The 25,352-nt window shown below is 52.1% G+C and overlaps 1 protein-coding gene across 1 annotated transcript; it reads right to left on the bottom strand.

Moving 5' to 3' along the window:
* Positions 1-289: 289 nt before the first annotated feature.
* Positions 290-24,075, bottom strand: LOC147237706 (fibroblast growth factor receptor-like 1). Its single transcript, XM_086152791.1, has 7 exons — positions 23,929-24,075; positions 23,388-23,494; positions 8,501-8,773; positions 4,824-4,910; positions 4,437-4,721; positions 3,535-3,888; positions 290-1,773 (listed from the first exon to the last, which is right to left on the bottom strand). The coding sequence occupies exons 2-7, from the start codon at positions 23,449-23,451 to the stop codon at positions 1,331-1,333; spliced, it is 1,506 nt and encodes a 501-aa protein (XP_086008917.1). The 5' UTR covers positions 23,452-23,494; positions 23,929-24,075; the 3' UTR covers positions 290-1,330.
* Between the last annotated feature and the right edge of the window lie 1,277 nt (positions 24,076-25,352).

Genomic DNA, 25,352 nt, shown 5'->3' with positions numbered 1-25,352 from the left:
TGAATGTGATGTGTGTGTGTGTGTGTGTGTGGAGAGGGGGGGGGGGGGGTCAAATAACAGGAGAGAAAATGCTGGTTATTGAGTGTGGTCATACAGGGGCTGTCACTTATCTATAAAGAACTGACACTGCCGTTGTGTGATTTCTGTGCTGTCGTTCATCGCAAACTTGTCAGCCGGCGGCCTGGCCTGCATGTCAGCCAGTTGCATCAAAAACCTTCCAGCAGCTAATTTAGAACACAGAATGTTAAGAGGTAATAGAAATGATTAATTGAACTGTTCCAAGTCATTTAATGAAACCATCAGACTCAAGTTGTTTAGTTTTTGTGCTTTGAGCAGAATTTATCAAAGGAGAGGGTTAAATATAACCAGTTGCATACACAAATACCTCAATAAGTGCTTCAACCTAATGGGGGGGACAAAGTATTCTGAATGTCCATACAGAAAGTATATTTTAATAATGTTACGTCGATATGCAAAAACACCTTAATCTGAAAAATAAACCTTTGATACAATTTTAGGCAAAATAAATTAAATGTTCATGACTCAAATTGAATATAAATGACTACAGCTTCATAAACTGGCAGTCTCGAAGACCTGCTGGAAAACATTTTTAAACCTCAACATGCTACCATTTTTGAATGCTACTGAAAGAAACTGAAAAGACGAGGACCAAATTACTCAGGTAACAGCACAACTCCGTCCTTTCATCCCTTGAAGTCTTAGGCAAACTTGCAAACCCTTGCGCAGGTTACCGTTCCACTTTACATTTCTACTCAGAAAAATGGGGGATGAAGAAGTGTTTCCTAAATGATAGTGGTCAGATTTCAAACATATGCATCCTGAACAAAAGAACTACCTGAGTAGGAGCATAAAACAAGCCCTTCTGTACATATCGAGTACCATTGTCATCGTCTTTGCCACAGAGAGCCGCTGTGCCCTGATGGCGGATTCAGTGGAAGGTGAAACCCGCCCTCCACTTCTCAGTAACACCTGGAGAATGATAGTTGTTGAAATACCGTACTTGTTGGCTTGAATAGCTGCAATCAAACTCCCACGCTGAGAATTCCCCGTCCTCCTTGCATTTAGTGCACAGCCGGATCAGTGGGCTTTTTAGTGGTGTGAGAATCTGACAGGGTAAAATGCAATAGCACCTGTGCTGCGACCACTGACCGCTGCTTTTCACATGTGCACGGTCTCTCCAGAACGTCCAGCGGTGACAAGGGTTAAGAGTGACGACAGGAGAGCGTCGCCCCGGGAGAAACCGCGGAGTCTGATGCTCCGGATCCCTCGCGGGGTCGGTAGCTGACGTTATGGCATTTTGGCACTCTGGCTAACACTGGAAATGAATGTGTTGATGCTGATGTACTTTTCCGTCCACATGGGAGTGTGTGTGCGTGTGGATGTCCGTGTAGATTTTGGGGTAGATTTTGGGAGGGATAGTGGGTCCTGCCTGGCTGAGGAGGAGCTGCTGCTGTGCCAAGTACTCCTCGTAGTTCGTGGAGCTCATGCAGTCCTTCTCCGGGCTGGAGGAGCCGGGGGAAGGGGCCACGTAGCCCCGGTCCCGCTCCCGGTACGGTAGCCGATGGGGGCCGTGTAGGACCTGCGACGCTGCGGGTGGGGCACTGGGAGGGGGGCAGTGTTTTCTACTCTGACAGAACCAGAGCAGCACGGTGCCAAAGATGAAGACTATGCCAGCGGGGATGCCGATGATGACGGGCCACGGCAGGGAGCTGGAGGCGGGGGAGAATATGGGTGTGATGGGCGGCTTGGTGTCTGCAAAACAGGAGGAGACGGACACACGGGATTTTAGTTTTCTGTAAATCTAAGCAACCCAACCTCAACCCCTTTAAGATGGTAGAACAATGGCGTGAAAAGTTACAATTCCTAGGCTTTGTGTTTATCTTGTGCTCAGGATTCATCCAAAGGTAACACTATGTGCTGCTGCCTGGTGAGGCCTCGGTTTAATGCACTGTTTGCACCGCCCTCATCCGTCCAACACTTCTATTCATATTTATATTACTATACATTCTCACCAGGACACATCTCCCACATCTCTCACTTCCACAATCATTTTCTACGCAAGGCATCTTTTTTTTTCCCCATATCTCTGTTAAATTTTGTACTAGGCTGTATATATTGTACATAGTCTCTGTATCTTCCCAGCTGAATTTGCTATCCAACACATTTACAGTTCAATGACTTGATATCATGATAGTGCTTTCCGGCGTTAGACCCTTTATATGGACTTTACGTGCACTTTTATCTCCACCTCTTAGACATTAAATCACATTTCCGTGTGCAGTGCAGTCACAAGGTGCGCCTGCCCATCTGATGCAAACATTACAGTTGTCAGCTGCACCGGAATCCGTGCGTTCTACTGTTACCGCTGTGAACTTCCCCGCCGCCGGACTGATAAAGGACTATCTTATCTTATCTTGTATTTCTACAGGCCCATCAGTGCAGGACGACCAAGGAAAAACACGAATGGTTTGATGGTTGGCAGGTGATAGAGGGTTCACACAGTCTCCTGGAAACCGCCCAAGCCTTTCAGTGGTACATTCCTCATCAAAACAGCTCTCTCCTTTTTCAGCGATGCTGGTTCGTGGAGGGTGGCATGTGTGCGTGCGGACAACAGGCCGTGCCAAGTGTGCACGCGAAAACCAAAGGGTAGAAAAAGTGCGCGGTGTCTGTCAAGTGTTTCTCAGCTCTGATGCGACCGGCGCTCCGCCGAAGCGAGAGAAGGTCAAGCAAAGCGGTGTGTTCTTTGTTAGCTAGCGGAGGGAGGGAGGGAGGGAGGTTTTCTTATCAGCACGTGAACGCCACGGAGCCGGACCTACGGGCCGGAGAACGCTGAACTGAAGCTTGAACAACAAAATGACCTTCATGCAGTTTCACTACTTCTGCTAATATGTAGAAAAACCAACAACGCTCTGAAAGAGCTTGGTAACCGGCACAGGTCCAAGTCCTGCCCTCTGTCTCACACCATGTCGTGAATGTTGTGTTTGATGTCAACTGATCATAAATGGGATGTGATAACACGACTAAAACGAAAAAGAAAATAAGTCACTTTATGGATTAAACTTTCCTCTCCTTTTCCAACCGCGTTATTGTGCCCGCACATACGCACGCACAGACAGACACACACACCTTTGGGTTACCTGGGCTGATGAATGTTAGTAACACAATGTCACACAAGAGCTCGGAGCCAAATACACCTGCAATCTCCACCCTCCCGGGTACAACTACAACAATAGATTGTTAAAACCATGTTTGAAATATTCAGAAAAAAATTATCAGTAAAAAAAGCGGGAGGTACCTGACCCTGAGCACAGGCTCATCAAGACATGGCAAAGACAAGTGAACACACTTGTTGAATAATAAATCTAATAACCACAGTCATTTTAAACTCTCACCGATTCATTTATAAGAATTACGGCTAAAGCCGGATACGATGCCACCGCGTGAAAATGGTTCTCGGTTTCAGGGTTTTATCCCGAACCCCTCCGTCGTGTGTTGGTGGCGTCCGGTTCTCACCCGGCAGCACAGTGAGGAAGGCACTGCGGAAGCTGTAGCCCATGGTATTGGCGCCCAGGCAGATGTACATCCCGGCGTCCTCCTCCTTGGCGCGAGTGATGAGCAACTTGTTGAGGTAGGAGCCGTCGGGCCGTGACCACACGTCCCCCGTGGGCAGCACCATGAATCGGTGGTCTCCGACCTCGATGGTGGAATTGTAGCGGCTCTCCTCGTTGGACTCCACGCGTTTCAGCCACTGGATGACGGGCTTCACGTCGCTCCTCACCTTGCACTGGAAAGACGTGGTGCCTCCGTAGTCCACTGTGGTGTTGACAGGGTGGGTGCCCGTCAACACGGGTTTGGAATTTGTCCTCTCTGTGGAGTCAGAGAAGATACCGTCAGGATGCACGTCTCCACCCTTTGACAAGACGGCCCCTCAGTGGATGGAGGAGGTCTTACTTTGGCACCGTTTTTCAGCCTCAGGCTTAGACGGCAAACCGAGAGCGGGAGGAAAATCACTAGTAACACAAGAAGGTCAGGATTTGTTTCCTCTGCGTCTTTGCTCCCTGTTGTACAGCACACATCTCTGACGGTGTGTGTGTGTGTGTGTGTGAGGGGAGGGGGGGGTGCGACAGCTGGCCTTTAATCAGCTCCAGATTGGGTGGAGGGTTTCTGAGCTGAACAGCCCCCCCCCTCCCCTGTGCAAACACCAGGGCACAAGGCCTCTCTCAAACCCGCTTCCTCAATATGCTTCTCATATACATGATTACACAAGCAGGCATTCACGCATCCAGGAGATGAATTAGACCTGCAGATCACAATCGCGGCTCTGGAGCCGCTCGCCGACTTCACCGAGAGCTTGCGCTTTCATCGCGGCGAAGATCACGTCCGCCGTTACGCCGATCATCCTGACACATACTCACGGATGACTTCCACTTTGTAAGTGGCGTTGATCTCCCCGGCTCGGTTGGAGACCCTGCACGTGTATCTGCCGCTGTGCTCCGGCGTCAAGTTCTTCAGAGTCAGAGTCCATTTCTTCTGACGGCCCTCGCCGACCTCCCGATCCGTGAGGGGCAGGTCATCCTTCAGCCAGAGGATCCCGGGGCGAGGAGATCCGGTGGCGGTGCACTTGAGGCGCAACGAGCTGCCCACCGGACGCGCAATGACCCTCTTCCTCATCTTGGCGGGTTGGGTGAACCGGGGCCGCACTTGGGTTCGAGAAAAAAGATCAAGAGGACACACGTGGATTGTTTCTCCCGTGACATCTTTAATGGCAACGCCAACCCGGCGCAGAACGACAGGAGACTCACCCAGCTTTTCCGACGAGCCTTCGGCGCCCGGCTGGGACTCGGCGCCGTCTGCCGCCACCGACCCAGTCTTAGCAGCGGCCGAGTCGTCTGCGGACACACCAAGAGGAATGGGGCACGTAAAACATCGGGCGTTTGTTACATCTGTTAGCAAAGCTGATAAAACGGTGGGAGATCAGACTCGTCACTTCTGATCTGAGAGAATGAAGTTGTAGAGTGGACTGCAAACCGAGCCGCGCAGGGACAACCAAGGTTCCCCTCAAAAGTCCAAACCTCTGCAAATCCATAGAAAACCACCTCGGAGCTGCTACTAACCCTTTCATCCAAAATGTCATGTGGTTGTAATATATATCGCAGGATAACTTTGCTCGTGGACGCAGATGTAGAACTTTTGCACTGCATTAAGAGAAGCAGATACGAGATGATTGTTCAAAGCCTGTCTTGAATTCTTCCAGGATTCCATCGCGAACGTCTAACGGCGGCGGCACCGAACAAGGTGGGCGCAGCGTCCTTGGCTCCTTCGCTGTAAATTTAGCATTTACAGATTGGCTGCTCAGAACAGGGGGTGCGCCGGGGTCAAACTCTGCAGCATTTGCTGGTAATTTGAGCAGTTTTCTTAAGCCCGCGTTCAGCAGACAGCTGCGGCCTTTATGTCACTGGCTGACTTCATTCGCTCGATTTCGGACGGCTCGGTGGAAACACGACGAGTGGGTGCTCGCTGACGGGACGCGGCGAACGAGGACGGTGGATCCTTGCTGATGTCCGCCCTCGGGTGCAGAATGAGAAGACAAGACACTCTGAGGCCACTGAGGCAACCTGACCACAGACCAGGTGACCTGCCTGCTGACCGGGTGACCAGAATGCTTTCGAACCGGCGCTGGAGCCTTCGAGTGCAGGCTCCTATTGAATTTGTGAAGGTGTAGTCTGGCCCCCCATTGTCCCCTGGGGTTCCATTGGGTCAGGTAAAGATCCAGATGTGACTTATAACCCCCTCGCTCAGCCTCCCTCTGAGTCCCCCCGAAAACCCAGAGAGCTCTCAAGGGTTCTCCGGGTACAAGCCCTCCTTTGTTTGTCCCCCGTAGCTCCGAGCCCAGCCATGATGTCATGGCTATTTGAGGGGCTTTAACTGGCCAACTATAATAACCCATTCCTTTACAAACAGCCAGAGCTGGAAGAACTCTCTCTCTGTTGCTCACTCGGGCTCTCCACATTCCTCCCGGTTCCTGAACCTCCCAATCCAAACAGAACACGGTTCCACACTGCCGGGGTTTCTTTTTGACTTTTTTCCCCTCCACTCTATTTCCTCCCCTACGTTTTGACGGCTCTAGGAAACAATGGTGCCCTTCATGGATATGCTTCTGTTCATGCTATCCACCGCCACCATTGTTTTCGCACAATGCTGGCGGAGAAGAAGGTGGACGGGAGAGGAAGGCCACCACCTATCTGCCACGTGATGGTCTCCAAGAATTAAAGAACCACTTATTTATGAGTGCGGACCGAACGGATGTCCTCTGCGGGATGGGGTTCAGACCGTCTGCGATCTCGTTGCAATGTCGGGGCTCCGATCCCCCCCCCCCCCCCCCCCCCCCCCCCCCCCCGCCCCTCCATTCACAAATCCAGCCACAGGAAGAAGGTGAAAGGCCCCCTGTGCCGGATGATTTGGGGTCAGAATGAGCTCCAGATGTTAATTCGGGCGGTTCTTCATAGTGGCCTCGGATCGCACACTGCAAACAGTCAAGCAACCACCACACACAGATGCGCACACACACACACACACACACACACACACACACACACACACACACACACACACACATACACACAGGCTGCTTCACCCCACAGTTGTTCTGGCAGGGTCTCCAGAGGCCAGAAAAGAAGAATGTTGAGGGAGGGAGCCAAGGTGCAAGAGGAACCAGTGCAAGTCCATAATCCATTATCTGTGCAGACACAAACAGTAAACCCCACACCTACCACTGTAAATATGATAATCCTGCGTTAATGCTGACGTGCACGTTGTTGCAGACTGAGCAGCTGACGGCGGGGGGGCATTGTTGCGTGCGCGGCTGGATCCTGGTGGGGGAGCTGGGAGATGACGGGACCAGTTGTCAGGAGACCACCCCAAACAGGGCCCAAACAGCCGGCCGAGAGGATTGAGAAGGCGCCGTGTTGCACCGACGGACCGGATTCTTCAGATAGCTCTGAGGAGGACAGGCTGTGCACTGGCAGATGGGGAGCGGGACGGCAGTGGAAGCATGGAGCCCCCACCCCCCCCACCCCCCACCCGCCATCACCACTCATGTTGCCCTACTCCCTCCGTGTCTTTGGTGTCCACGGTCTTTGCGTTCTTCAGTGCTTCTCTTTGACGTCCAAAACCAGCCCGTTCTTACGGCTGACCCCAGTTCCTCCTCGGGGGTTCTGAGCAAAGCAGCAGGGCCCCTCGCAGCTTCACTACAACTCTATGGTTCATCAGGAATGGAAAGCACTGCTCGGGCTGATTGCAGCTCATTTCCATGAGCAGGGTGGGGGTGATCGGGGCTCCCTCAGAGTCCGCACCTCCCGGGACCCGGGAGATGGATCGGCTGCCCTTCTGAAAGGAGAACCAGCACGCTTGGACCTCAAACAGAGGAAAAGTAGGAAATGGAAGGATCCAGATCCGGGTTAAGAGACAGGCAGAGGGTCTCCTCGTGATGAAGAACAAATTTGCCGCCATGACCTCGACCAGAACCCTGGAGGTCCAAAAGCAAAGACACTGCCGGCATACAGAGAAGAAGACTTTCAGGTTCAAGCGACCATCTTCTATCATACTGCAGCTGAAGTCCAACACACACACACACACACACACACAGACACACACAGGGAGGCCCCCTCCCTCCCCAGTGACTCCGCCCCTTAGTCTCAGCCTTTCATTGCGGCCCAATCAGCCGACCGCCCGTCTCTGAACTCAGCCGGCAGCTCCACAGCGAGAAGGTCCTAAAATAAACTTTGGCGGCGTCGGCTCCAAACCCTCGCTGCAGCGAGCACCTTCTGCCGACCTCCTCTGTATTCAGCTTCTGCCTGATTACCGCTCTCCTCCACAGCTGGCGGTCACCAGCCAGAGCTGCGGCTCCTCCTGCGAGAGGAACCACACTGGGCCCTCATTAGGCATCTTAGAGTAATTAGACTAAACACAGCCTTCACGCCCGTCGGGCTTGCAGAGGAAGTGCGTGCCGGCGTACGAGTGTACGCGTGGGTAGCGGACGCTCGGAGTCGGCGCTCCGGGCCTCGGCGCTCCGGGCCTCGGTGAGAGTCTGAAGATAAACCCCGAATGTGTTTCTCATTGTGGAGCTGCAGACCTCCTGCCTCCACGGAGCGCAGCCCCAGGAGGAGGAAGAGCGTGAGATCCCGTGGAGTCACAGAGGATGAAGTGGAATGAAACAATATCCCGGGCCGCTGTTGATTTTGGGCAGAGAGGCAGGGCCTACGACACACACAGCTGACGAGAAGATCCATCAGTAAACCTCCACCAATCCTCGAGTTTTAGACCCTGACCTCCGTGAGTGCCAGGAGCTGCTCCGGCGCCCCACAGCGCTGCTGCGGCAGACGATGTGATCTGAGCTTCAGAGATGCTCCTCGCCGTTACCTTGGCTTAGCCAGAGGAACATCTAGTCGTCCTGGAGGAGCCATCCCCCCTCCACACTTACCTATGACCACAAGGGTGTAGTTGACGTTCACGCTCCCAAAGCCATTGGTGGCTTTGCAGATGTAGGTTCCTGCATCATCGGCCTCCACCTCCTTGATCTTCAGACCCATGAGGAGGACACGGAAACGGATCCAGCCGCTGTGGATGTTGCGTCCATCTTTGGTCCACAGTATGAGCGGGGGAGGGTCTCCTTCCACCGGACAGGGCAGCTTGATGGCACCGCCAAGCCGGGCCATCTGTCGGTGAGCGACCTTCTCGGACACCCGTGGAGGTCCTGAGCAGAAAATACAATCAAATCACACATTCACTTTGTTAAAGTGATTGTTTACAAAGTCTTCACTCAAAACACCAACACGTAGGACTCCAGTGAACAGCTCCACGAGGTCCGTTCGGAGGCTGTGACCTGAAAACAAGACGCTAACCTGCAGGGCAGCGCAGCAGTAATCAGGAGGCCGCCTTGAAGCGAGAGAGTGAAAGAGCAAGGGAGGTAGAGACACAATGAAGCATAAGCCCAGGAACAGTCTGGACTTCAGGGCGAGGAGATTCTCCAGCTGCTGACCTCACGTCCTCATCCAGGCCTTCAAATCAAAGGTGGGCATTTGCGTTTAAATCCAGGCTTGGCCGAAGAGAAGCCGACGGCGTTGCAAAACCCTGCACTCGAACATTGAGAGAACATCGGGGGGGGGGGGGGGGGGGGGGGGGCTCTCACCATGATGGACATGTGGAAACATCCAGACCTGAAGGTTCCCGGCCAGAACTCCCTCCGGTTTTGGGCAGATGGAATGAGATCCAGCTAATTTGTCATCCTCCTGTCCGATTACGCTGAGATGTTGAAACGGGATTGTAATAATTGCGCGCCTGTCGTCCACAGAAGGAGGGGGGGGGGGGTTCTGGCTAGGCCTCTGCGTGGCGTGCAACAGATCAAAGCGGCGAAGGAGGCGGGTCGCAGCAGACGGACAGCGGCCCGTTCTCCAGGACCTTAATTGGCTCAGGTCTGCTCCCTCAGATGTGGTGAAGTGGAGCGGGCAGAACACCCTGTGATGGTGTGTGTGTGTGTGTGTGTGTGTTTGTGAGAGAGAGAGGGGGACGGTTGGCGGGGGGGACGACAACTGCACCGCTGCCCACACAACACCAGGCCTAAACTAACCCCCACCAGAAAACCCTGAAGAAGAGAGACCAGACCCCGAGCACAGAGGTGGAGAACAACCCGAGTCTGGGGGGGGGACAGTCCTTCATAGAATACAAGCCCGGCCTTGGCCTCAGAACAAATGGCCAGTCTGGTAGCAGTAAAAACAATGGGGAGGGTAAGTACACATGGCGTCTACGAACACACACACGCCAAAGCACACATACGCGCACACACACACACACACACACACACACGCCAAAACACACAGTCACATTCCTCCAGTGCATTTCACACATATGTTAAAGTAGATCTCATTGTGGCAATGGAGCTACGATGGGGGAGGAGGTGCAGGTAGCTCCATCTGGCTGTCTGATTCTTCACGTTGCCCACAGATGGAGCTCGACTGCGGGTGGAACATCTGGACCTTCGACTTTGGTGGGACAAATGAGAAGCAGGATGAAGCCGTGTTCTATAAGAACTCAAAAATGAATGTCATGCCATAAAACTACATGAAGAAGAATGTAAATCTCACACACACACACACACACACACACACACGCAGGCGCACGCACACACAGGCAGGGCTTTTCCTTCCTCTCTGTGGCCTTTCCTGGTCCACAGCAGGAACAGGAAATTAGAAGTGTCATTGTTTATGTCTGTGAAGAGAAGGTGACGGCGGCCTCGGCTGTCAGCTGGCCTCTCTCTGCGTCCTCTGCGTGTGTGTGTGTGTGTGTGGGGGGGGGGGGGGGGCAGAACAGAGGCCCTCAGTGTTCCCCCGCTCCAACGCCAGCCCTCCTGGAGGATCACACACAGATCACAGCGCCAGGAGCCCGTGGGCACCCACACTGGAGCGCCGGGCTGATGAGCCCTTTTTGTGAAATCCAAAATTAAAAGCCACTCCATTCTTGAATAGGTGGAACTTAACCTGTCTTTTTACGAAACTCTCGAGCGGCCCGTTCTTGTTGGCTTGGCCAGGGGGAGTGGCGGAGACTTTTGGGTTTCAGAGTTGTGCTCAGATGTTCGAGAGACGGCGAACATCTGCGTGATCCTACTCATCAACCTGCAGCTTCTTAAGTCGTTAGAAGATAAAACCTTGGCATGTTGCACAAGTGAAAAAGACAAGATAAGATCAACTTTATTGATCACCATTGGCGAAATTCCTTTGTCACAGCAGGGAAACAGTTGTAATGTAAAAAAAATAAAAAGGCAAAATGAATATGAATATAAATATAAATAGAGACAGAAGATAGCAAGACATCTACAAATAATAGACAGCAGCAGCAGCAACAACAACAGCAACATCAGGGACAATAATGGACAACATAAAGGAACAATAAGGGAAAAACAAATGCACAACAAGAACTAAACGACAATGAAAATAGAGTGACAACAGCAATGACTGGAATAAAATAAATAAACAAAAATTGCGAGGATGTGTGCAGGCTGGGACCCACAAGTATAAGAAAGACAGCAGAGTTAGGGCATGACATGTAAATGGGTGAGGTAGTGAAGGGGAAGGGTAGTGAGATTGTGGAAGCAACACAGATGCACTTTTAGGCCAGTCAGAGTTGCGTGCCGTCCAGGCTGCTGTTGCACAGTCTGATGGCCGTGGCCACAAGGGAGCGTCTGAAGCGTTCGGCTGGGATGAACCGTTAGCTGAAGGGGCTGCCCATCAGCCACAGCTCGTCGTACAGGGGGTAGGAAGGCTTGTCCGGGATAGCTCCCAGTTTCTCCTTCACTCTCCCCACTGCCACAAATTGAAGATGGTCCAGGTTCAGTCCCTCCACCGAGCGGGCTTTCCTCACTATCTCGTTGAGCCTATCGGCCTCACCAGTCCTGGCACCGCCCCACCAGTACACTATACTAAAGAATAGTGCGCTGGCTACCGTAGACTGGTAGAAGGTCTTGAGGAGCCCGCTAAAGACACCAAAGGACTTCAGTCTCCTCAAGAAGAAAATCCTGCTCTGACACTTCCTGTAGAGTGCATCAGTGTCCTGTGACCAGTCCAATTTATTGTTAATGTTGACCCCAAGGTACTTGTAGGAGTCCGCTATCTCCACCTCTTTACCCTGGATGGTAATCGATACCTATCTCCTCCGATTCTTCTGGAAGTCCACAACCACCTCCTTGGTCTTGGAGATACTGAGCAGGAAGTGTCTCTGGTTGCTCCACTCAACAAAACTCACGATCAGACCTCTGTACTCCTCTTTGTTGTCATCGCTGATGCATCCAAAGATGGAAGAGTCATCGGAGAACTTCTGGAGGGGGAAGGAGCCGGAGTTGTACCGAAAGTCTTAGGAGAAGAGGGTGAAGAGGAATAGAGAAAGGGCAATACCTTGGGGCACTCCTGTGCTGTATGCCACGGCCTCAGAAGCAAAGCCATCCACCCTGACAAACTGCAGCCGTCCTGTGAGGTAATCCAGGATCCAGGCAGTGATGTCAGGGTAAAGTTGTGTACTCAGCAGCTTGTTCTTGAGGAGGGTTGGTTGGACGGTACTGGAGAAGTTAAAGAAGGTGACTCTCACAGTGCTCCCTGCACCCTCAAGGTGGGACAGGGCCCTGTGAGTGAGGAAGATGACCGCATCCTCCACACCCATGTGCTGCCTGTGCTGCCGCAAACTGCACAGGGTCCAGGGAAGCAGATAGCTGGTCCTTCAGGTGCTAAAAAGGCGGTGTTCCAAAAGGTCTCCAGGTTCCAAGAGTTTCTTCAAGCAGGAGCTGCACTCGGGTCAGGTCAGCGATCGTGGTGATGAAGGTCTATGTGAAGGCTGGGTACTGAAGAGCACTCCAGCCCTAAGCTCCATAAATGAGCTTACTAAACAGGGGAGCTCTGGCTGCGGCTCAAAGCGTATGGAATGTGCACCGAATGATTTCCTCCCTCCATCTCCGCTCTCCAAAACCTTTTGAACTTCTCCTGAAAAGCAGGCCACGAAGAGGTGCCGAAAACAAGGACGGCATCCGAATAACTTCACAAGTATTTGTTCCGTGTTCATTGAGCACTATCCACTCTTCAACGGAGACTCTCCTCCGCCTCCCCCTCCTCAAGGACAGGTTTGCTTGACCTTGGAGTTGAAAGGCCTGAAACCACACAGAGGCCCTGTGTGGAGACTTCAAGTCCTGGAACGGCAGCGCCGCTGCTTTATCTGGCCAATTGTGAAACACGTGGCTCACGTGTTCGCCGGAAAGCAGCATCCCGCAGGAAAACGGACTGGAACAGCTTTTCAGGATCCTGAGGTGGTCTCCCTGTCGCCGTGAGGGATGGCGGTCTACCAGCTCTGCCATGAACCCGTGGGCCGGAGCGCCGGACAGGAGTGTTAGCTGCTCTGAAAGTGTAAAATGATACAAATGACCGTATGGGCGTTCCCATAGCGCGGCGCTGGTATGGCACTCCTTATTATAACTGAGCTCCATGTGTGAATAGAATCTTTCATGGTGCAGGAAGAAGGAGGAGGAGGAGGAGATGGCCTGGCCACTCACAGAATTAGCTCTGTTTTTCTTTGCTCAGTTTGGTGATGGATTATTTTAAGAGAAAGGGGCACATTCAATAAGACGCATTCTTGCGATTCAGACTAAATATAGAGGTTTTTAACGGGACCTTGTGAGCAGATCCGTGGAATGTTGATGTCACGTGCAGGCATCAGTCCAGACGTATGGTCATCAAAAATGTCAGCATGCAAATAGTAGATTTCCAAGGCTGCCAGATGTGAGCGCCGTTCAGATGCGCTGGCACTTCCTTGCTTGTTTTCCCAAACACCTGTGGGTTTGTAATGATGAGCGCATGCATTTCTCCTCCCGTACAAAGTGCTTTGGTCTTCCCGCTTCCTGCAAACACGTCAATAAAGGCTTGGCTTGGCTGCCGACGGCCACTCCAACAGCGCACACCTGGAACACAACCCGCTGCATTCACAACAACATGATAACGTAGGACGCGGGGAATAAGTCTGTAAACATCTGGGAATGAAAAGGATTAGCTCCTTAATCTGCAGCCAAATGCAAGACCTGGAGCATCAAAGGAGGTTTTTTGCTCTGCCAGGCCGCAGTGATTCATTACCAAGATAAACTCTCCTCTGAGCCCGGGCGTCTCCAATACGCAGGATTTACAGGAGGGAGGAGGGAGATCCAGTGAGATCCGGGGAGACCGCCGCAGTGTTACACGCTAATGCCATCTGCGCTCCGGGGAAATGTATACTCTCAGATCGTTCCTTGAAACCCCACGAACAGGTGAGGAATAGCAAAAGCAACGCAGAGGGTTGAAGACGAGGTGAAGAAAAACACACAAAAAGGACACGCGACAAAGCCAGAGACCCCACGACTGCACCAGGTCGGCAGGCTGGTGAGGGTCAAGGTGAGGGCCAGAGGTGAAGTCCAAGGTAAGGATCAAGGAGCAGTGGCCACTGGAACTGTGGGAGCAGTGAGAAGACAGAGCTTCAGTTAAAAGCCAGCTATACATTTCACAAGCAGAGATAAAATCTGCATAAAGAATGAGCTGGTGGGGGGCATTTGGCGGGGGCGGGGGCTGTTCTGACAGTAGCGGGGCAGCGGAGGGTAAAGAAGCCATCTCCTCTTACCCCTCCAGACATCCTGCCCAGAAACCTCACCCACTCACGTAATCAATACCTGTGATTTTCTCTGCTTAGCTTTCCAATCAATAGATAAGAGTGGGGCAGGACCAGAGAGGACAATGGCTCTTTCTTCTTCACCATCTGATGTAGGCTGAATAGCGGACGCTCGGACGGTGGGAATGGTAGAGGAGCGGCTATTGGGTGACAGGAGGGCCCGAGAGAGCTTGTGAGAAGGAGGCCGAGATGCTCCGCTCCGTCTGCCTCTCCAGAGCCTGCTCTCTGGAACAAGATTCTTCAGAAGGTCTGCTTCCTCCGCTAATGACTCAAAGACAGGGGGCTCCTGCTGCCTCCATCAAAAGGAGGAGGAAATCGGCCCAGCGTCGTAAAGCTTCTGGAAACGTCTCCATCGTGGAGCCTTTGAACTAAGCTGCTAGATTTCATTAAACCTGCCTGCCTTCTCCCGATTCCCAGCTGCCTCCATCACAAGAACCAAGCCTGTGTGTGTGTGTGTGTGTGTGTGAAGTCTATACTGCTGTGGTCTATTGCTACAGTAACACACAGACATAAATCATCCTGATATTCAGTGATTTATTCTGCTCCTTTTCCCCGCCATCAAACGATGCAAAGTTTTGTTTTATTAATAATAAAGATAATAAATAATAGTGACATTGTCCATCAATCGCCGCTGGGGTTCCGAATAGAGACTTCCTCTGTTCATGCCGGAAATATACATTTATAAAACACACCAAAGTGGCAGGTCTGCTGTTTAAATCATGATCTATGATCTGAGGTGACCTGAGGAACGATCTGGGCAACTTCCTGCCTCGATCACATTCTCTGACAGCGGATCCAATAAAACTCCATTACAAGAAAGAATCCTTTGGCTCGGCAGTCCATAGGAACACCACAGGTTTTCCATGGCTGTGGAAGGATGGAAAAGGATGGAGTCCTTTTGGAACCGTCTCTGCCCGGGTTAAAAGAGGTCTTTCATGCCATATGTCCGTGTGTGTTGGGGGGGGGGGTCTTACCCTGCTTTCAAACTTTTTCATCTGAAAGAGCCATTTTTTCACCTTAACATTTACTTCTCACAGGCCAAAGTATAGCCACAGGAAGCCGTGGAGGGGACTGCGAAGCCCCGGGTCCAGTCCTGGGCGGAGCGCTGGAGACAAGAGGTGGCGGAGTGAGGTAACAGCAGGTCAGTGAAGTGATGAAGGTCAGAAGAAAAAGGGTCAAACAGAGCTGCTGTCTGAAAGAGACGTCACCGAGGAAGTCTCAGGGAGGAGGAGGATGAGCTGATGAGCTGATGAGACGGTTTTATGGCCGGCGCTTATACTTGAGATGAAGAGGAGCTGAGCTTTGGCATCAACAAAAGAGTGATGGTGGCTGAACTGGAGCTGGTTTTCAGGTTGGACAGGTAGCTTCAGGGACCACACCCACTTATTCAATGTCCATGATCAGGTCAGATTGAGAGATCAGCGTCTCCTTGTGTGCACGTAACAGCTGACTTGGATGAAGCAGCAGGCTGGGAGGGATTGAGCGGACAGGTTCTAGATCATTGGTGAGGATGTGGAGCAGGAGGCAGGGCGAGAAGCTACAACATGCAGAGAACCATCTGTGTGAAGGACAGGTATGTATGAATGGCTGGACGAGTAACTGGGTTCTCCAGAGTGAACTCAGTCAGAAGTCAACCTCTGCATGCAAACGTGCGGCTGCTGCCAGGGGTGTTATCTCAGTCCATTAGGCCGAAGCCCGGTGCGCACACCGCCGCTGAGAGCGTGCTTAGGGACACTTATCAACAAGCCGGCGGGTGGAAGTCTGGGAATGGACAGACAAGCTGATAGAGGGACAGAAGAACGGAGCAAAGAACCGGGGGTGTGAAGCACAGGAGGCGGAGCTGGAAGTGGAGGTGGAGGCCGGCAGGGAGTGAAGGCCACCCCGTAAAGAGACACGTCTGCTCGGGAGAGGGGGCCGATCAGCCCAGCGGAGGAGGATTAGGTGGGCTGAGGCGGCAGGAACCAGGAATCTCAACAATCTCACACCCCCGTCCGACAGAGGCGGGCCAGGCCAGGCTCTGCCACATGACACACTCCAGCAGACCCCCCCCCACACACCCCCCGCCCCCCGCCCCCTGTGCAGACCAGGGCTCCAATAAGCACCTGTTTATTACCGTCCGCCTGATAGGGATGGAGATTGACTGACCACTTGGCAATGAATGGGACATTGTAGAAATGCTCTCTCTCACACATTCACACACACACTGGGCAGCCTGGGACTATGTGATGGCCAGCAAAAGTGGACAGAAATGGCATTTGATGTCCCTTGAACCGTCCGGCATCATGCAGACGCCGGTCGAGCTGCACAGAGTGGGTCTGAAACCTACGGTAGGTCTGAAGGTGCCTCCATGGGCGGAGCTTCTCTGGACATCTGGCCTCTGGTCTGTGTGTGTTTCCACATTTCTCAGAGCAACTTGCCATGGGCTAGTAAATAACTAACTAAGTGTCATTTCACGGTCTCTACAGTCCATTTCCAGCCTCTACCAGACATTTAGGACAGTAGTGTTTCCAGACGTACTCTCTCTGCTATGGACAATGTACTCAAACACCAGGATTATACCAGGGAATACTAGGAGTGACCTTTGGATAAGCTCTTCAAGATGCACATCCAGATCTAGCACTTCTCATGTTATAAAGTATGCCTGCCGTGAATGATTTGCCCTGCTTTGGCCTCTTACACACATTTCCCGAAAACCCGAGGCAATTACAAAAGACAAGGCAAAGACTCATTTACGTGACCGCTCACATTAATAGTTGATTTTTTACGATCCCTAACCTTACAAACCGAATGTTGTTGAAACCCAAACGCGAGTTTGACCGTTATTTCAAATTCATGGGATTAGCAAAAATTCTAGGCCCTTTCTGAGCTTTGAGCTAATGAAGACTAGAGATCCACCGAAAAAAACACGAAATCCCACAACATGACTCCTGTGTTTACAGTTTAATGGTTGCCCCGCTGCCTGTCAGTCAACACTGAGGGACATCCTGCTCCCTTCACCTGCCCTGCACTGTACAGCAACAGATACGACCCATCCTGCTGCTGCTCAGCTGCAAGTGCAGCCAAGCAGTCAGAGTCCAGTCCGGAGGTGCACAATGGGCTGCGGATGTCATCACCGTGGGTCTGTGTTTGGGGGACGGCTCACTGGCTGTAAACAAAGCCGTCCTGAGCCAGACATCTCTGGCGGACGACTGTCAACCGTCTGCGTGTTGCGGCGATTGTGTCTGCGTAGCGATGAAGATGGGAGCTCCACATGTGTGCACCAAGAGGAGTACAGAAGGATCAATCAACCGAAAGTTTGGGAGCGCGGTCGTGAGACGTGGGTTGGGCCAGGAGAGGGGAACTGGCAGAGGTCTCACTGACAGCAGCGGGCCTCCTGGCAGCCCTGGAATATTGTGCGAAATCAATCTGCCATCGTGAAGCTGTTGAGCCTGTCATTACGACCTGGAAGTCTCCCTTTCACAGTGACAATTTGTTCGGCGCTTCCAGTCCACCTTGTTCAGCTATACAAAGGTTGCCGCCGTGGATCCGGTCCTGTCTGCTTCCCCAGCTGTCTCTCTCTTTGTACATTTACTTTGTGCAACATACGGCCCTCCTCCTGCGGTCTCCTGCTGGAGCACCAGCTGATGGCAGGAACAGACATACAACTGCAAGGGGTTGGATTACATGATCTAATCCTCCTCCTTCTCGATACTGACGGTCCAGAACACACCGGAGGGGATCAAAACAAAAACGATTTTGAAAACCATTCAGTTTTCATAGGACCTTCATGTGAGAGGAGCAGAGCCCATATGTGCCAGGCCTCCCCCTCCAAGTCCGTCCAAGCCGCGCCGGTCCAGGGCCCGGATTCAAATCCCCGCGCACGAGGAAATCCAATCAGTTTCGCAGCATGGTGCACAAATTCCAGTCTGGGATAGCATGGAGGCTCGCTGCAAAATATGACAGATTGTACTCTTTGCTCCTGAGTCATTTTTCCTCCTCCACCCTCCTTCACGCCTCAAGTCAGAGTGGGAATGACAGTTTCCATCCATTGGATGCAATGGGTCCCCAGAATGAGCCCTCGGGGGCTCCTTCCCGGCTCTGCACTGCCAAAAGACACCGTTGCCGCCGCTGGGCCTGGGCAAAAACAAACCCCCTGCGATAATTCATACCTTGAGCTGTTCAGGTCACGACGGGCAAACAATCGGAACGTTGAGCACAACCTCCAAGGTCACTCAGGAGGACCGCTAATGAGAAGCCAAGTGGGAGTCTGAAGCCTCCAAAGCAGCGGGGGGTCTCATTGAGGCTCATCGGAGGTGAACTGAAACAGGCAGTGGAAGAGAAGGGTGGAAACTGGGAGGAGGGTCACGGGCTGTGTGCTGAAGGCAGCGTTCAGAGCTTGTTATCCCAGCTGTCCCCTGGCTCGGCTTTCTTCAGGCCCAGCCAGCCATCACTGTTTTCACTGCCATAACTTTCAATCAACCTTTAACTGCAGAGCAGCAGGGTTAGTGCGTGTGTGTGTGTGTGTGTGTGTGTGTGTGTGTGTGTGAGTTGTCAAGACAACTGGGGGTTGAGTGTGTGTGTGGGAGGCTGTGTGAGGGAAATTAGCAGGAAAACAAAGACTGGGTAAAACATTTACGATCCCTTGGAAGCAGGGCAGCGATGTCTTGTAGAAGATTACATTAAACACGGTGGACCAAGAGCAAAACCAAGAAAGGACCTGATTGCACAAAGACAGAACTCAGGAAAGGAATCTCATCGCCAGATAAAAAGCAACAGGTACCTCCTGGCAGCCTGATCTACCCTCTGATAAACATGGGCCTGTGCAACAGCGCAAACTCCAGCAGGATGCGGCAGGTCCAGCAGACCAGCAGGGAGAAGATGGCCGATAATATTTCACAGCAGATCAGCCCTTTATTTACCAACATCCCATCACAGTGACAATTCCAGGACAAGTCCGAACCCGCTCAGTCCAGGCACCGTCCCGGAGAGACGGTCGTGTAAACACAGCTCATGTGGGTTTTCTTAAGGAAACAAAAGGCCGCCGGGGCTCCGAGCAGGAGCAGCAGCAGTAGCAGCAGGAGTAAAGGAACTGCCATGAAGACACAACACAAACACCTTTCCAGCCCTGGAAATGACTGAAGACCCTTCAAAGTCCTATTGAAAACAGGGCAGCCATGACGCACAAAGGGGGGCTGGAGGAGAGAAGAGGGCGCCTCTACACAACTTGGCTCCACACAGGAAAAAGAAAAAAGTGAGCAGAACAAGAGAAGAGAGGAGAAGGAGGTTGAGCAAGACAAACACTTCCCACTGTGGGGCTGAAATGTTATTATAAGATGTCTTGTGAGGTCCCAGCTAGAGCCCCCCCCCCCACTCTCTCCGACCAGGGGTGTAACACAGTAACACAGCAGCTTGACGACCGTGGAGACAAAACAACGTCCCACATCATCCCCTTACTTTTCTGAAAGCTTTCAAGGAACACAAATTTGTTATTCATATGTGTGGTTAATCTGGCAAGTCAGACCGGGGGGTTGATTATCATGTGAATGGTGCCTGTCTGACACTGCTGTGTGCACTTTGGGAGCCGGTCTGTGGGTTTCGACCAAGCCTAACATGAGGAGAAGGAACCCTCAGCTCTTCCTCAGCCAGCAGGAAGAGCATGTGTGTGTGTGTGTGTGTGTGTGTGTGTGTGTGTGTGTGTGTGTGTGGTCTGAAAACACACCCTGAGCCAGCAGACCAACAAACCAGCGAGAACAAGATGCACACACTCTCAATAGAATTTTCCCCAAAACAAGAAAAATGCATGTGAAACTTGGAATCCAGCAAACAAGGATGAGGACTACGCCTGGCGGGATTGCGCTTGTGTGCTAATTGAGGCAGTGGGTTGGGGGGTACGTCTGCCAGGGATTAGATGACCCCCGCTAAGGTCAACCAAGCGACCTCTGTTCGTGGCTTCAGCCCCTTTCTTTCTCCCCTCTACCAAGTCTGACACATGTCCTGCCTGCCAGTGTTTCCGTGAGCACCCGGGGTCAGCGCCGTACGCCGAGACGGCCTACCACGGCGGGGACGCCGTTCCCACGAGCAGGAACCGAGGGGTCATGGCACAGGAGTGTTATCTCCAGCTGGTTTCCGGAGAATGAGGTGAATGAGAAGAGATGTCGGTATCCCTCTGAGGCTTCCACATTGTCTCATTATCAAGACCTTCCGCGGGGCGATTCCAAGCTGGGTAGTAAAAACACACACTGATTTAGACAGGCAGAAAAAAAGCAGCACATGGAAGACTTCTTCCTCCGTGTGGCTGTGCGAGCAGCTTCTAATAGGTGGTGAATACGTCCAGTCTACAGGGGTGATGAATGAGTTACTGCTGCACCGTCCAACTTGGGGGACCGCCACGTAATAATCCAGCCATTGTTCGGTGCAAATGGTCCTGGACTCTGTAAACAGGGGGAGCTACGGAGTGAGGAACGATAGCGGTGGGAGTAAGGGTCCATTTATGGGCTGTTTTAACAGCAGCACATGAACTCGACTCACTTCCTCCGGCTCACAATGGTGCTAAACAGGAGGGGAGGCAGCGAGAAGAAGCCAAGGAGGTCAGACTCAAAGGACTGATACCAGCCAGCATGCAAAGCATGGCAGGATTAGCCACCGCTGACTTCTGCCGGAGACAGAGACACCGTGAAATGACTAATATCTGCATCATTCAAGTCTGACTTATGAAGGAATTATAAGTAAATGAATGAATTTTCTGATTATAAGCTGTGCTTTTTCCTTTCCTGTCTCCAGGAGAAATAACTGGGCCTGCAAGTCAGCTAACACTCTTCTACCTTCCTACTGTTCAGCAGATATTTTGAAAAATACCAGGAATTTGGGGCATTTGGTTTGGAGAGCCTGGCCTCGTTACAGCTGAAGGAAACGGAAAACTCCTCCATCCCAAGACGCCCTGTGAGTTTAAAAACCCCCGGTGTACAGTTTGTGTGATAGCATTCTCTGCTCGTGAACCCGTGATGTAACTCTTAGAAAATGTACATTGTCGGCAAGGGCTGCACAGAGTTTGCAGGCTCTACATTTGTCCAGACAGCTCCAGGGATTACAAAAAAAGAAAAGGAATACAGCAAATTCACACATATGTAGAAACACACACACATAGAGTAGCTAGTGCTGGCACATTTGTTTGTAATTAAAATGTATCTCGCGGCATGTGTGTGTGTGTGTCTTTAGCTAGCCCTGGTACATAACAGAAACACCTGGCGCCTCTGTTTCTGTCCCTAGTGTTTCTGCAGAGCAGATCCAGAGATCGGGGCGGCCGCATTCCACAGTCAGACGAGCCCAGTGGTCCCGGGCTGTCACCACATTAGCTCGCCTCGGCTGGGACACATCAGCGAGCACCTCCTCCAGCTGCTGGGGGTGGAAGTGCAGGGGTTCTATTAGCGGGGGGGTCACGAGAAAAAAATCTGGCTTGGCCAGGCGTAAAGTTTCTCCCGCATGGAGAGGAAATGTGTGTGTGTGTGTGTGTGTGTGTGTGTGTGTGTGTGTGTGTGTGTGCGTGCGTGTGTGTGTGCCCACGCCACAAGGACGGGAGGTCTCGGGTCAGATGTCGCCCAATGACTGACAGCAACAGGCTCTATGCTGTTCACTCCGATTAAACGTCTCTTCAGGTGCATGGTTTGTTTAGGAGCAGCAGCGCGCACACACACACACACACACACACACACACACACACACACTCATACACACATCTGTCGTACTTTCACCAAATCACAAGTCACACCAACGGCATGTGAAGTGTGTCCTCTGTGACTGCACCAGCACTTGTCAGAGCTGTCAATCACACACTGTTAGTCTCCGAGGGGTGGGTTTTATGGCGGCGCCGGCCGTCGGCTCACTATGAAAGCACAAGCTGGACTCGAAGCCCCAACTGTATTTCACAGGATGTCGGAATCAAGCTGTTGTGTTTGGACCGCAGAGCAGAACTCACTGTATCACAGCCGCTGCCAGAAGAACTCTGGGGATATTTACACTTCGCAGATCGTAGATCATCATGCAAAATCATCTCAGACGCTCTGCCAGCTACAAATGAGTTGCTCTGTCTTTCTGTCAGTGCATCTGCAACCACTTTGAGAGAAACCATGAGCGCCAACGGGAGGTTTCTTCCTTGTGCCCAACAAAGAACCCGTGCACGTTCCTCCATCCCGTGGAAATGAGCTCCAGGTTTCTGGTTCCCTGATACATCTAGCTCTTGTTTACACGTGGTTTCCGCGTGTTGTAAAAGCACCACTACCATGTTGTGAATGAAGCTTGATCTACAGACCCGCACACCTTATGTCACCCCATAAATAATGTAACCCCCCCCCGTCCCCTTTCCCCAAGACCATCCCGTCCCCCTCCAGGTGTTCTCTCGCCAGACACGACGACAACACCACCTCCCGGCTTCACCTCATGGATGCCTAAGCCTGGTCCTATGTGGAGCAGCTCTTTGGCTCGTGCCACCAGTTGCATCAGAGCTGCCTGGCTGACAGAAGCGCTGGGTGAAATCACACACACACACATACACACACACACACACACACACACACTGCCTCCAGGCTTTTTCATGAGCCGTCAACGACCAAGCCGTATGTTGTCATCAGGAGAAGAATGGATTCTGGCACAACAAACAGCACAGTGGATTGTGGTCGGGCTGGGGCCACTTTCCAGGCCGTGAACACAAACACACACACACACACACACACACACACACACAGGCTGATGTGAGGCAGTCCCTCAGCCAGCCGCGGGAGAGCTGGACTCTTCACACAGACTTCTGTTCTTTTCACCCTGGGAAGCTGATGGATGATGTTTGTTTGGTTTAGCTGGTGTGTGTGCGTGTGTGTGTGTGTGTTTACATATACGCACGCGCACGCACGCACACACACACACACACACACACACACACACACACACACACACACACACACACACACACACACACACACACACACACACACACACAGCCGCAGTCAAAATACACACACTGAAGGGATTTTTTTTTTAGCTCTTGCTTTTCCCCTCTTTAACTTCTTGGTGTAGAAACATCAGGAGCAGAGCCAGACTTGAAATTTGTAATTACCGTCTGAGATTAGAACCCACAGCCTCAGACAGGGTCAGAAGGAAAGTCACAAAGTTCTCACCTCTGGCACAGTCAGTCAGTAAAGCCGTCTGAAGGAAGAGGAGCAGAATCTTCAGGAAAGCCATCCCGTCCAAACACAGCTTCTTGCTCCGTCAGTGAGGAGCACACCTGGTCACGGGAGCAGAACGTGGACATTATTAGAGGAAGATATGAAGAGAGGTGAATGTGTGTGAAGGTCCAGGACTACTATCAGCAGAACGGAGAGAAGTCTTTGTTACGCCGAACTTCATCTAAATCCCTGACACACGTAGAAACATCTCACGTCAGCTTCAGCATCCTGCAAACCTGTGCCGACCCTCCCTGGAACCTTAGCGGCTCCTGGACCAGACAGGGGCTTTCAGAGGTCCAGGGGAGGCTAAAACTGCCCCTGTAATCAGTTTCTGCCCCAAGTTCAACTCTTATCAGCGGGGAGCCAACCGGCGGCCCATGGAGGTCAGGGACCAGAGGAGGTCCCGCCGTCATGCCTTAGCTAGCCGTTGGGGAGGTCTCTGACCTTTTGACTCCGGGCAGTGAGAGGATGAGGAGCGGAGGAGACGACATACCTGTGGGAGCTGGTCTCAGCCCGGGAGAGGCGCCTTCCTCCGGGAGTCCATGGACCGGCGGGGAGGTTGGGACGGGCTACCGGCAGCGGAGGCGCTCCTCTCGGACTCGGAGGTTCGGGCGGTCCGGTGAGCGAGCGGCGCTTCGGCCGCCGGGGAGTCTCTGTGCCGGCGCTCGCGGCGGAGCCCCGCTGCCAGCCCCGCGCGGAGGCTGCCGGCCAATCACAGCCTGCCGATACCATCGACCAATCACAGCCCGCTGAAGCTGTTCACGCGCGTTCCCTCCGCCCCCAGCTCCCCCACCCCCCACCCCCCCGCAGAATGGAAGAACTCCGAATAAATGTAAACTAAACTTAAAGACGCGCTTTTCTACTTCGGAACAAACCCATCAAACACCACATGTTACAGTCTGACACTCATCTCTGGCGCCCGCTCGCCGGCGCCCCTCTGAAAACGAATTTTAGCACAATTCATAAAAAGCACTGCGATGGAAATAGTTGTACATTTTTACAACACCGGCACTCTGCTGCCCTCTTCTGGGTACAGGGAGGCACAGCAGCTCGGAGATCCTCCTGGTCTGGAGAACGTGATGATCTGGAGAAGAAGGTGAGGATCTGGAGAAAGAAGGTAACGTTCCGGGGAAGAAGGTTATAAACTGGGAAAGAATGTAATGTTCTGAAGACCAGAAGTTCATGATCTGGGGAAGAAGGTGAGGATCTGGAAAAGTGTGTGGTGGACGAGAGAAGGAACGTGATGCTCTGGAGAAGAAGTCCATGCTCTGAGGAAGAATGTAATGTTCCGGAGACAGACGTTGATAATCTGGATGGGAGTGTGCTGCACTGGAGAAATAATGTAATGTTCTGGAGAAAGAAGGTGATAATCTTGAAAGAAGGTTACGATCTGGAAAAGAATGTGGTGCACTGGAGAAAGATTGAGATGCTCTGGAGAAGAAGGTGATGATCTAGAGATGTGTGTGGTGCAGTGGAAAAGAATGTGATGCTCTGAAGAAGAAGGTGATGGTCTGGGAAAGAATGTAGCGTTCTGGAGACAGAAGGTGATGATCTGGAAAAGAAGGTGAAGATCTGGAAAAGAGCGTGCTGCACTGGAGAAAGATTGAGAGGCTCTGGAAACAGAAGGTGATGATCTAGAAAAGTGTGTGATGATCCGGAAAAGAACATGATACTCTGGAGAAGAAGGTGATGATCTGGGAAAGAATTTAATGTTCTGGGGACAGAAGGTGATGATCTGGAAAAGAGTGTGGTGCACTGGAGAAAGAACATGATGCTCTGGAGAAGAAGTCGATGCTCTGGAGAGGAAGGTGATGATCTGGAGAAGAAGGTGATGATCTGGAGAAGAAAGTGATGATCTGGGAAAGAATGTAATGTTCTGGGAAAGAATGTAATGTTCTGGAGAAAGATGGTGATAAT

The sequence above is a fragment of the Fistularia commersonii genome, chromosome 1 (assembly GCF_037954325.1).
Source record: "Fistularia commersonii isolate RoL2024-O1a breed Wild chromosome 1, RoL_Fcom_v1.0, whole genome shotgun sequence".
NCBI classification, from domain to species: domain Eukaryota; kingdom Metazoa; phylum Chordata; class Actinopteri; order Syngnathiformes; family Fistulariidae; genus Fistularia; species Fistularia commersonii.
The sequence above is the reverse complement of the archived record's forward strand: the minus strand, read 5'-3'. Positions and strand labels throughout refer to the sequence as shown.